Source organism: Schistocerca americana, chromosome 2 (assembly GCF_021461395.2).
Source record: "Schistocerca americana isolate TAMUIC-IGC-003095 chromosome 2, iqSchAmer2.1, whole genome shotgun sequence".
Lineage (NCBI taxonomy): Eukaryota > Metazoa > Arthropoda > Insecta > Orthoptera > Acrididae > Schistocerca > Schistocerca americana.
In genome coordinates this window covers 917,703,958-917,717,520 of record NC_060120.1, presented here as the reverse complement: position 1 = coordinate 917,717,520, position 13,563 = coordinate 917,703,958, and the positions used below count along the sequence as shown (strand labels likewise).

The window sequence follows — 13,563 nt, the reverse complement described above, 5'->3', positions numbered from 1 at the left end:
AGTGGGCTTCAGCTTCAATTTTGGTCCATTTTGTGTTTGTTTTATTGCCACAAGATCACCAGCTTTCTATCTAAAGCCTTTCCTCTGACGTCAGTTGAAGGTAGCAAAGTTAGTAATTTAACATCTTCCCTCACTTCATTGCATCTCTCTACAAATCAATTAATAAGATCTCCTTCCAATAATTTTGATGTGAGGCTGTATGTGTATCTTAACTCTCAATCCTGATATTTACATGCTAAGTTGAATTCAAAGCACACTGAACTGTTAGTACCATTTTGTATCATTCAGTTGGCTTGTCCTACTAAGCTTAGCAATGATTATAGCCAAGGTAGAGTCGATTCTCTTAATCTCCCCATTTGCTCTAAGGAGTCCCATCATTATTAAAAAGTGCTCAATTGCTTCTACCATGCTGTACTCCTCCAGTGCTTGAGATGCTAAACAATTACTTCTATCAGTGTTTACTTGGATTGGATTCTCAAAATTAATCTTCTGTAATTCCCTTTTATTATTTGTTTCTATTGATTTCATAGTCCTTTAAGGATAAATCCAAAACCAGTAGTACTTCTGATGTGGCTGCACCCCATGTGAGTTGATTTAAGTGGTCCAGATGATCCCTGTGATAAGTATAATGTGGCCCAGTCTCTTTGAAAAGGGATTGCACGAAATTTTCTTCTTTTTTGATTCAACGATGTAGAAAAAGATAGATTGCTGCTTACCATAAAGAAGGTATGTTAAGTTGCAGACAGATACAACTAAAAGACACTTATGTAATGCTTTCAGCCACAGCCTTCATCAGCAAAAGAGAGACACACACCATTCATACACACAAGCAAGGACATCTCATTGTCAACTCCAACATCTCGGCCTGAGATGCTGGAGTTGGTGGTCATGTGCGCATTTGGTATGGTTGCTTGTGTGTATGAATGCTCTGTGTCACTCTTTTGCTGATGAATGATGTGGCCGAAAGCTTGATATAAGTGTCTTTTAATTGTGCCTATCTGCAACTTAACATGTCTTCTTTATGGTAAGTACCAATCTGTCTCTTCCTACATTGTTCATATTCCTACATGGAGTTTCCATTGTTTGATTTTCTTTTCTGATTTCTTATTAATAGTTGAATGCTCTGTGTGTTAAATAACACACTCAGAAATCATTTGTTTCAAGTTATTGTTTAAATATGATACATAACAATCATGTTTTAGTTCCTCTTTGGTTCAGTTAATGGTGTAATGTACTTTCTCATGCATGTGAAATCACTGGAATCTCTCTTCCATCACTGAACTTGAAAAGAAGTCCAACTCTCACTAAATCACACTTTGAGGAAGTTTTGATCATTGCCAAACTAACATTCTTCTCTTGAGTTTTTCTGATTGTACCAATTAACATTTCTGCAAAAAGAAAAAAAAGAAAAAGAAAAAAAAACCATCTACATGTTCCATATTTCAAAAAATCCTGATTTAAGATGATGAAACAATATACTTCAAAACTAACACACCACTTGCTATTCTCAGTACTTCTTATTCAAGGTCTTTTGAGATGCAGAATAATCTATTGCAATTTTAATATGCATTTCTAGTAAACAAACACAGAATTTGTTTAAGGCATTAACAATTGCTAAGACCTTAAGATCATAACTTCTGCAATTTTTTTTGTTGAGGTGTGTTTTTACTCATGTTAGAAACTAGATATAATATTGCCATCATATGGAGATTTCTGTAATAGCACAGCATCAAAGCCATCTTTGCTTGCAACTTTGTGTAGTTCAGTTTTGTATTTTTCACTGTAAATTTTTGAAACTGAATCTAAATCTGCATCTATACTCTGCAAACACCATGAGGTGCATGGCAGAGAGTGCATCCAATTGTACCTGTTAATAGGGTTTCTTTCTCTTCCATACATGTATGGAGGGTGGGAAGAATGATTGGTTGAATACCTCTGTGTGTGCAGTAGTTATTCTAATCTTATCATCATGTTCCCCATGTGAGCAATACATAGGGGATTATAGTATATTCCCACAGTCATCATTTAAAGATGGTTCTTGAAACTTTATTAGTAAATTTCTTGTGATAGGTTACATCTATTTTCAAGAGTCTTCCAGTTCAGTTTCTTCAGTATCTCTGTGACACTCTCTCATGGATCAAACAAACCTGTGACCATTCATGCTGCTCTTCTCTGTATACTTTCAATATCCCATTATTCAAATTTGGTGTGGGTCCCACATACTGACACAATATTCTAGAACCAGTCACTTGTGTGATTTGTAAGCAATCTCCTTTGTAAACTGATCACACTCTCCCAGTAGTCTACCAATAAATGAAAGTCTACCACCTGCTTTACCCACAACTGAACCTATATTATCATTCCATTTCACATCCCTACAAAGCGTTACACCCAGGAATTTGTATGAGCTGGCCAATTCCAACAGTGACTCATTGATATTAAAGTCATAGGATACTACATTATTCTGCTTTGTGAAGTCACACAGTTTCACATTTCTGAGCATTTAAAGTTAGTTGCCAATCTTTAACCCATTTTGAAATCTTACCAAAATCTGCCTAAATATTTATGCAGTTTCTTCCACATAATACTTCATCATAGATGTCTGCATCTTCTGTAAAAAGGTTGAGGTTACTGTTAGTATTGAGTGCAAGGTATTAATATACAACAGGAACAGCAAGGGTCTCAACACACTTCCCTTGGGCACTCCTGGACTTACTTCCACATCTGACAATGACTCTCAATCCAAGATAACATGCTGCACCCTCTCTATCAAGAAGTGCTCAACATAGTCAAAACTTTCACTTGACACCCCATATGATCATACTTTCAACAATAAGTGCTGTTGTGGTACTGAGTCAAATGTATTTTGGAAATCAAGAAATACTGTGTCTACCTGAATGCCTTGATCCAAAGCTTTCAGTATGTCTTGAGAAAAGTGTGAGTTGGGTTTCACATGATTGATGTATTCAGAATCCATGCTGGTTGGCATTGAGGTGGTCATTCTGTGCAAGATACATGTTTGAGCTCAGAATATGTTCTAAGATACTACAACAAATTGGTGTCAAAGATACTGGATCATAGATTTGTGAATCCCTTCTACTACTCTCCTTGTAGGTGAGTGTGCCTGTGCTTTTCACCAAGAAATGAGTCCAGTTTTTTGTTCCAAGTTTATTGTTCTACAATAGATTATAGTTAGAAGAGGGTCTAAGTCAACTGCAAATTCAGTACAGAATCTGATAGAGATTCCATCATGCCCTATTGCTTTGTTCAGTTATAATTATTTCAGCTGTTTTTCAACACCACTGACACTAATACTTATCTCATTTATCTTTTCAGTGGTATGAGAACTAACTTGGGGCAATTCTGGATTTTCCCTTTAAAGGAGCGCTTGGAAACAGAATTAAGCATCTCAGCTTTCGCTTTGTGACCCTCAATTCCAGTTCCTGGACACTAATTTTGGTGCCACTGACAGCCTTTACATGTGACTAGAATTTCTTTGCATTTTGTGAAATATCTTTTGACAATATTCTACTACAGTAGCCACTGAAGGCATCACGCAATTCTCTCCTGACAGTCAAACGTGTTTCATTCAGCATCTCTCTCTATCCAAAGCCTAACCTATTGTGCAGTAATCTCTGTTTCTTTAGAAGTTTCCTTACAGTGACTGAATACCATGAACGTTCACTCCCATTACGAACTGTTCTAGTGAATACATATCTATCCAGTCCATGATCAATTACTCTTTTAAACCTGAGTCATAGTTTCTCTACTTGTTCCTGACTTGTGCTGAAAGTTTCAAGTTACTCACTGAAATATGACATAACTCAGTTTTTCTCTAGTTTACTTAACTTATATGTCTTTCTTGTTGTCGCAATTGTCCTTTGCACTTTGGTAATCATTGTTGCCACAACCGCACCATGGTCACTGATACCAGTTTTGATGTGAACATCCTCAAAGAGGTCTGATCTATTTGTTGCCATTAGATCAAATATATTTCCATCACAAGAGGGATCATACCCACCACTAACAAAACTTTTTTCCCAATTGAGTTTTAGATGATTAAAATCTCCAGAAACTTATGTACAAGAGAACTGGGGTTTCCTCTAAAGTTTTCAGTTACATCAGGAGATGTGAGTTTCTTGTCTATTGTGACAAATACACCACCACCATTTCCCATTTGCCTATCCTTCTGATATACAGGGTGTTACAAAAAGGTATGGCCAAACTTTCAGGAAACATTCCTCACACACAAAGAAAGAAAATATGTTGTGTGGACATGTGTCCGGAAACACTTACTTTCCATGTTAGAGCTCATTTTATTACTTCTCTTCAAATCACATTAATAATGGAATGGAAACACACAGCAACAGAACGTACCAGCGTGACTTCAAACACTTTGTTACAGGAAATGTTCAAAATGTCCTCCGTTAGCGAGGATACATGCATCCACCCTCTGTCGCATGGAATCCCTGATGCGCTGATGCAGCCCTGGAGAACGGTGTATTGTATCACAGCCGTCCACAATACGAGCACGAAGAGTCTCTACATTTGGTACCGGGGTTGCGTAGACAAGAGCTTTCAAATGCCCCCATAAATGAAAGTCAAGGGGGTTGAGGTCAGGAGAGTGTGGAGGCCATGGAATTGGTCCACCTCTACCAATCCATCGGTCACCGAATCTGCTGTTGAGAAGCGTACGAACACTTCGACTGAAATGTGCAGGAGCTCCATTGTGCATGAACCACATGTTGTGTCGTACATGTAAAGGCACATGTTCTAGCAGCACAGGTAGAGTATGCCGTATGAAATCATGATAACATGCTCCATTGAGTGTAGGTGGAAGAACATGGGGCCCAATCCAATCAAGACATCACCAACAATGCCTGCCCAAACGTTCACAGAAAATCTGTGTTGATGACATGATTGCACAATTGCGTGCGGATTCTTGTCAGCCCACACATGTTGATTGTGAAAATTTACAATTTGATCATGTTGGAATGAAGCCTCGTCCATAAAGAGAACATTTGTACTGAAATGAGGATTGGCACGTTGTTGGATGAACCATTCGCACAAGTGTACCCGTGGAGGCCAATCAGCTGCTGATAGTGCCTGCACATGCTGTACATGGTACGAAAACAACTGGTTCTCCTGTAGCACTCTCCATACACTGACGTGGTCAATGTTACCCTTTACAGCAGCAACTTCTCTGACACTGACATTAGGGTTATCGTCAACTGCATGAAGAATTGCCTCATCCATTGCAGGTGTCCTCGTCATTCTAGGTCTTCCCCAATCGCGAGTCATAGGCTGGAATGTTCCGTGCTCCCTAAGACGCCGATCAATTGCTTCGAACATCTTCCTGTTGGGACACCTTCATTCTGGAAATCTGTCGCGATACAAACGTACCACGCCACAGCTATTGCTCCATGCTAATCCATACATCAAATGGGCATCTGCCAACTCTGCATTTGTAAACATTGCACTGACTGCAAAACCACGTTCATGATGAACACTAACCTGTTGATGCTACGTACTGATGTGCTTGATGCTAGTACTGTAGAGCAATGAGTCGCATGTCAACACAAGCACCAAAGTCAACATTACCTTCCTTCAATGGGGCCAACTGGTGGTGAATCGAGGAAGTACAGTACATACTGACGAAACTAAAATGAGCTGTAACATGGAAATTAAGCACTTCCAGACACATGTCCACATAATATCTTTTCTTTATTTGTGTGTGAGGAATGTTTCCTGAAAGTTTGGTCGTACCTTTTTGTAACACCCTGTATACTTACATTTTCACCAAAAAACTCACTGCTAAAGATCTCAGGTTTCAACCAGTTATCTATACCTAACATTGCTTTTCATGAGTACTTCAAACTCTGGCACTTTGTTGCAAATGCTTTGGCAGTTAACCAATAAGATTTTCATACTATCACCTGTGGGACACATTTCTTCCAACCTTACACTGACACTTCTGGGTTTCCTATAGCTGTCATTAATTGGATTGGATGGAGAGTCACCCAATCTAAATGACCCTTGTGTGCACCTCATGCACAGGCATCTGAGTAGCAGCCTCTGACATATAGTGCACATCTGACCCATTTATGTGGGCCCTACAGCTCTCAAGAGGTGCAAGTCCACGAAGTTGTATCCAAGCTTGTCACAGAAACTTTAATGTCTCTGGTTTAGTCCTTCCTCCTGACTCAGAACCAAATGGTCACAGTCAGTTCTGCGGACAATACTGCAAATTGTGAGCTTCACTGAAACTCCACATCTCAGGCTGGTCTTCTCAACCTCCTCTGCCAGTCACTGGAATGACCTGAATATCACCTTGGGGCCCACAGTCTCACCACAGTCTGCAATTTGTTGCACTCTGTTGCCTCAATGGCTGCTGGAATAATCTCTTCAGTATGCTGAATGAGGCCCCCAGGCATACGCCATGAGTGCCCCTGGTGCCCTTTCCTGTCACTTGCTGCAATTTCCCTAAGGGACACCATCATTTCCCAAGTGTTTGAATTGCCGACAATTAATAGACCCCCTACTCTTTTGCATTTGTCTCCTCTGGGGGCACCAGACAAAATAGGTTTCACCAAATAAATTGAGGTGAGTCCCACTGGTTCAGTTTCAGTGAGAGGCAGAAAGCACCTCAAACTTGTTGGTTAGGGGGATTAGTACAACACCATGACTCCTCCCTCGTCCCTGTCCACCCTATACAGGACCCCTAGATATACCATTGACATGCCACTCACAGTCAAGTGGAGACAGGATCCACAGGAGAGGATAGAAGCTGAGGTATCACAGGTACATGACCCTTGGGAGCTCTTCCAACACACTTATTCACAACAGCTGAGCCAACTCATCCCATATTGAAGAAAAGCATTCACATTGGGGCTGTTTTGGCTAGTGTGATGCATTACAGGGCAGTGAACTAATAATACATATATATATAAAACAAAGATTCTGTAACTTACCAAACGAAAGCGTTGGTACATTGATAGAAACAATAACAAACACAAACACAAACACACACACACACACACACACACACACACACACACACACACACACAAATTTCAAGCTTTCACAACCCACGGTTGCTTCATCAGGAAAGAGGGAAGGAGAGGGAAAGACGAAAGGATGTGGGTTTTAAGGGAGAGGTTAAGGAGTCATTACAATCCCGGGAGCGGAAAGACTTACCTTGGGGGGGAAAAGGGACAGGTATACACTCACACACACACACATATCCATCCGCACATAACAGACACAAGCACACATATGTAAAGGCAAAGAGTTTGGGTAGAGATGTCAGTCAAGGCGGAAGTACAGAGGCAAAGATGATATTGAATGACAGGTGAGGTATGAGCGGAGGCAACTTGAAATTAGCGGAGGTTGAGGCCTGGTGGGTAATGGGAAGAGAGGATATGTTGAAGGGAAAGTTCCCATCTCCGGAGTTCTGATAGGTTGGTGTCAGTGGGAAGTATCCAGATGACCCGGACGGTGTAACACTGTGCCAAGATGTGCTGGCCGTGCACCAAGGCATGTTTAGCCACAGGGTGATCCTCATTACCAACAAACACTGTCTGCCTGTGTCCGTTCATGGAAATGGACAGTTTGTTGCTTCACAGTGTAGGCTGGTCAGTTGGTAAATCACATTGGTGCTGTCACACGTGGCTCTGCCTTTGATCGTGTACACCTTCCGGGTTACAGGACTGGAGTAGGTGGTGGTGGGAGGGTGCATGGGACAGGTTTTACACTGGGGGCGATTACAAGGGTAGGAGCCAGAGGGTAGCGAAGGTGGTTTGGGGATTTCATAGGGATGAACCAAGAGATTACAAAGGTTAGGCGGATGGCGGAAAGACACTCTTGGTGGAGTGGGGAGGATTTAGTGAAGGATGGATCTCATTTGAAATGAAATTAAGTGTGTCATCCTCATTCTAATTGGTATTAAAATAATATCAGGGTAAATAAATACAGTGTTCTATAGAGCTAATATCCAAGAAACATTTATAAAGCAGTGGAAAACTGCAGACACATCTAATAATATAAACTGAACTTTATTGCACTGGAACTCTCCTAAGTATGTCACAAACAAAGTAGGCTTATACTTTTGGCTCACCTCTACAATATCAATGTAAAACAATCCATTCTTGGAGTCTAATGTGCAAAACACAGACATACTACAGTTTATCTAAAATACCTTTTATATGGGAAAATGGCTGACAAATTTTCACCATAATGTGGTCTTCTCAAAGTGCAAGACCCACTTAAATTGGATTTCACTGAGCAAAGTGGCGCATTGGTTAGCACACTGGACTTACATTCAGAAGGACAATGGTTCAAACCCACATCCGACCATCCCAATTTACATTTTCTGTGACTTCGCTAAATAGCTCCCAGCAAATGTTGGAAAGATTTCTTTGAAAGAGTACAGTTGATTTCCTTCTGAATTTTTGCAGTAATTCGAGCTTGTGCTCCATCACTAATCACCTCAATGTTGACAGGACATTCTATCCTAATCTTCAATAAATGGAAAGTCCAGACTGGAATATCAACAATCATAAAAAGTATAGATTGTTTCTCACCATAATGGTGACACCCTGAGTTGCAGACAGGCATAACACAAACGCTGTTTACACACTAAGCTTTCAGCCAAACAATCTTCAGAAAAGAAAAGAGAACACACACACATACCACAATCAGGTAGACATCATGCGCACATAATTGCTGTCTCCAGCTACTTGAGCCAGACTGCAATTGTTGCACTGAACAAGGGCAGCAGTTGGGAGTGGGGCACAAAAGGGGGAGGGTTTGTAGAGTATGGGTGGGGAAGAGAAGAGTGCTTTCTGGCGGTGTAAAGGGAGTACTGTAGAAACCAGCAGGACAAGGCTTGGGCAGTGTCAGCAGACTATGAGGAAGGAGATGCTGGGTGGAGGGGGAGGAGGATGGGCACTGGAAAAGGAAAGGAGCAGAGAAGGGGACAGATGGGGATGGATGGACTGGCAGAGAGTGAGCACAACAAGGCTGAGGGGATATGAAATGGGAGGAAGTGTAGGAGCAGCAACTGTTGGATAGAGAGTGTGGGGACAGTAGGTTATCATAGTTTGAGAGTAGAATAATTTCTGGAGTGAAGTATGTGATGTAAGGATAACACCCATCTGTCCAGTTCAGAAAAGCTGGTGGTGGAGCGGAGAGCCCAAACGACCCAGGTTGTGAAGCAACAATTAAAATCAAGCACATTATGTTCAACTGCATGTTGTGCCACAGGGTGGTTGACTTTGTTCTTGCGCATAATTTGACAGTGGTCATTCATCCTGTTAAACAGCTGGTTGGTAGTCATACCAATATAAAAAGCTGTGCAATTATTGCAGCAGAGCTACTATGTGAAATGGTTGCTTTTACAGGTGGCCTGGCATCTGATGGGGTAGGAAAAGCCTATGACAAGGACTGGAATAGAAGTGTTGGGTGGGTGGACTGGGCAAGTCTTGCACCTGGGTCTTCCACAAGGATATGATCCCTCTGGCAAGGGCTGGGATTTGGATTGGCATAGGGATGGACTAGGATGCTGTGGAGGTTGGGTGGACAACAGGACACAACTTTACGAAGGTTGGGAAGGATCGTGGGTAGGATGTCCCTCTTTTCAGGGCTTTCAGAGGCCTGCGAAGGATGTGGTTAAATTGTTCCAGTCTGAGTTGGTACTGGGTGACGAAGAGGGCGCCCCATTGTAGCTGGTTCCTCATAGTGGTGGGACAATTGAGACGTGTTGGGATAGAGCTTGGGAAATCTGCTTGTGGACTAGGTCTGTGGAATAGTGCCTGTTGTGATGACTTTTTGAGACCTTCAGCATACTGTGCAAGGGAGTTCTTGACACTGCAGATAAGCTGAAGTGGTCGGTATCTTTGATGTGTGGGGCTAGATTTTGGGCAATTGGTTGGAGGTGGTGATCAAGGTGGACCAAAATTCTTTCCATGGGGACATAAGGACCAGCTACAATGGAGCACCCAGGATTGATAGCTTTGTGGATTTTGGGGAACCTGTAGAAAGTTGGTGTGCAGGGTGTCATGGAGGTGAGGAGGGAAATGGATTCAGGAGAGAGGTCCTGGGAAGGTACAAAGCCTGTAAGCACGGATTGAAGTTTATGTTGACCTTTTGGGATGGGATCACTCTGGCAGAGTTTATAGGTGGATGAGTAAGACAATCGGCAAAGGCTTTCTACTAGCTGGTCACAGCAGTACATAATGAGAGGATCCATCACTGTCATTATGAATTTCAGTCACCTCTGCCACCTGTCTGACTGTTCCACCTAGTAACCCTGCCAGAGTGATTCCATGAGAGACGTCTTAAAGTCTTAGGCCCTTCCCAGAACCTCTTCCCTGAACCCATTTCCCTCCTCACCTCCATGACGACCCATACAACCATTTCCTACATGCTTCCCAAAACCTCCAAACCCAACAATTCTGGATGCCCTATTGTAGCCGTTATTGTGCACCTATGGTAATAATTTTGGCTCTCACTGACCAACACCTCCAACCACTTGTCCAAAATCTAGCCTCTCACATCAAAGATATCAATGGCTTCCTTCACTGATTCTCCACCATCCTCACCCCCTTACCTCCTAGGTCCCTACTTGTCACTGCTGATGTAGCTTCCTCAATCCAGTGTGCCACTTTCCAGGATGTTGACCTCCTCTCTCTGATGGCTCCATCCACACCTCTGTCCACATTAAACTCACCAACCACTAACAGTACCTGCATTTTGACAGCTGCCATTCTTTCCCATCAAAAAATCCCTCCCATACAGATGGCCACCAGAGGATGACGTATCTGCTGGAACAAGAACTCTCTTGGCCAGTATGCTGAAGGTCTCACAAAAGCCTTCGCAAATAGGCACTAAGCCCCAGACCAAATCTGCAAACAGATTTCCATCATACCTCCACACACTCCCAAACCTCTCACCACCCCCAAAAACCAGCTGCAATGGAGTTCCCCCTTCATTACCCAGTATCACCCAAAACTAGAAAAACTGAACCTCATCCTTTGTCATGGCTTTGACTATCTACCATCATGCCCTGAAATGAGGGACATTCTGCCCAAGATCATTCCCACCCCTCCTAAAGCGATGTTCTGTCACCCACCCAACCTCCACAATATCCTCACCCATCCCTATGCCATTCCCAGTCCGAGATCCTTGCCACAGGTGACCCAGATGCAAGACCTGCCCAATCATCCACCCAACACTTCCTATCCTAATCCTGTGACAGGCTTATCCTACCTCCTCAAAAGGTGACACCATCTCTGAAAGCAGCACTGTCATTTACCAGCTCCACTGCAATTATTGTAAAGATTTTCATATTGGTATGACTACCAGCCAGCTATCTATCAAGATGAATGGCACCACCAAACTGTGGTTCAACAACAAAGTGGACCACACTGTGGCACAACATCTAGCTGAATAAAACATGCATGATTTTAATGGCTGCCTCACAACCCAGGCCATGTGGATTATCCCCTCCACCACCAGTCTTTCTGAACTCCACAGATGGGAGTTTTTCTTTACAACATATTCTTCACTCCCAAAATTATAATCTGTGATAACCTACTGTCCCCACATGCTTACCCAACAGTCTCTGTCCCTTCTGCCCTAGACCTCTTTACAATTCACATCCCCTCATCCTCACACTGTGCTTGCTCTCTGCCAATGCACTCACCAGTCTTTTGCCCTCTCTGCTCCTCTCCTCTCCTTTCTCACTTGCCTTGCCCCCCCCCCCCCCCTCTTCCTCTCTTCGCACCACTCTTGCCCACTGGCCAACAGCCTCCCGCTGCTGTCTGAGCCTTGTTATGCCACCTGGTACATGGTCCTTGCACACTCCAACAGACAGAACTCTTCTCTCTCTCCCCATCCCTGCCCCACTTTTGACTGCTGCTTTTGTTGAACATAAATGTTGCAGTCCACCTAAAGGGGCCAGAGATGGTGATTGTGTGTGTGTGTGTGTGTGTGTGTGTTCCTTTCTTTTCTGAAGAAAGTTTTGCCTGAAAACTTAGTGTATAACAGTCTTTTCGTTGTGCCTGTCTGCAGCTCAGCTTGTTATCTTACAGTGTGTAGCAATCGCCTTGCTCCCCCCTCCCCCCCCCCCCCCCCCCCCCAACTGTATATCCATCACTTCAGCTAAATGAGTTGAGAGTGCCATAAAATTCAGAAAATGAAACAGAAATGATTGTTTTTTGCTTTTATCATCTGTCTGTGAGGCAGAATCTCTTTTGTCTTGTTTTTCTAAAAATACATAATCTTCTATCATTGCACTATTTATTTCATGTAAATGATATGCTATGAATTTTATGTGAATGAAATAAGACACTAAGGTCACAAATAGGTACAGACAAATCCACAGCTATGATATGAGACATAAATATATTTTCTATTGTAAACAGAAGATTAACGCTAACAGGAAAAAACCTTTATGTGAAAGGAGATACTTTTCATAATTTTATACCAAATGATTTTCAGATGTTGTGTGGAGGCACTTTTAAAATGTGACTTAAGCAGTACTTTATCCTTAGATGGTCATGTAACTTGAAACTAACATGCATAATAATGTAAGCAACAGTCCTGCCCTAGCAGTAATTTTACTGTTAATTTGTGTATAAAAAAAGTGTTACACTAAGGAGTGAATTGTTATCCTGCCATATACATTAAATAATTATACAATATTGTAAACATATCTATATGTGTGCACAAACAATGCTGTAAATGTACATAGTTCGTATTGGTCAACATGTAACGATCGGTGTTACATGCAGAAAATAAATAAATTGAAACAAATAACATGCTGCTATGAAAAAGCACCCTTTTTTACATATTTTAATTGTGCAGTGAAAATATTTGTGAAACTGAAACAAGAAATCAAATTAGTCAGTGAAAAGACATGCAACTGTGCTAACAGCCATTATGAGAGTGGCAAGATCAGAAACAGGAATTTGAGGTTTGTCCTTTCTGCTTAACAAATCATCCATTAAATGAACATTACTCTTTTGCATATAAATAAATAAAGAAAAATTACAGTATTTCCAAAGGGTTATTAACTCTTGTGACTGTTTGCACAAAGAAACAATTTTCTACTACAGGTTAGGAAATACATTCAAGTTTATTTGCAATAAGCACACATACATGTTTGACTTCAGAGTACCAACATCTTTAAATGTACTGAAAATGTTACTAACCTGAGCTTTCATTTCAGTTTCTGGTGTGACAGCTGCATACTGCTCTCGCCTGGAGCATGCTTTGTACGGCGTGTTTAGAACACCTTTCTCTGAGTAATACTGTTGTAGAATATGTGACAGTCTAAGATTTGGCTTCTGACTTCTCCATGATACAATATTCTTTGCAATTATTAAACCTGTAATTGAGAGGCTATATAAGAGGAAGACAGCAGAGAAGAAAATGCCCTGAATACTAGTTTTATTATTGGTATTATGTACTTTGCGCACTGAATTCAAGGAAGAACACAGTGAACAGTATGTAGGTTCAGTTTCTGTTGCTTCTTTTGTTTTCAAATAAAAAATGAACTTT

At 41.6% G+C, this 13,563-nt stretch overlaps 1 protein-coding gene across 1 annotated transcript in view; it reads right to left on the bottom strand.

Annotated features, from left to right (window-relative positions):
- Positions 1-13,563, bottom strand: part of LOC124595663 — a 172,194-nt gene that overhangs the window by 73,128 nt on the left and 85,503 nt on the right. The window contains exon 8 of the mRNA XM_047134507.1: positions 13,215-13,390. Within this exon, the coding sequence (XP_046990463.1) occupies positions 13,215-13,390 (176 nt within the window). The remainder of the gene's footprint in view (positions 1-13,214; positions 13,391-13,563) is intronic.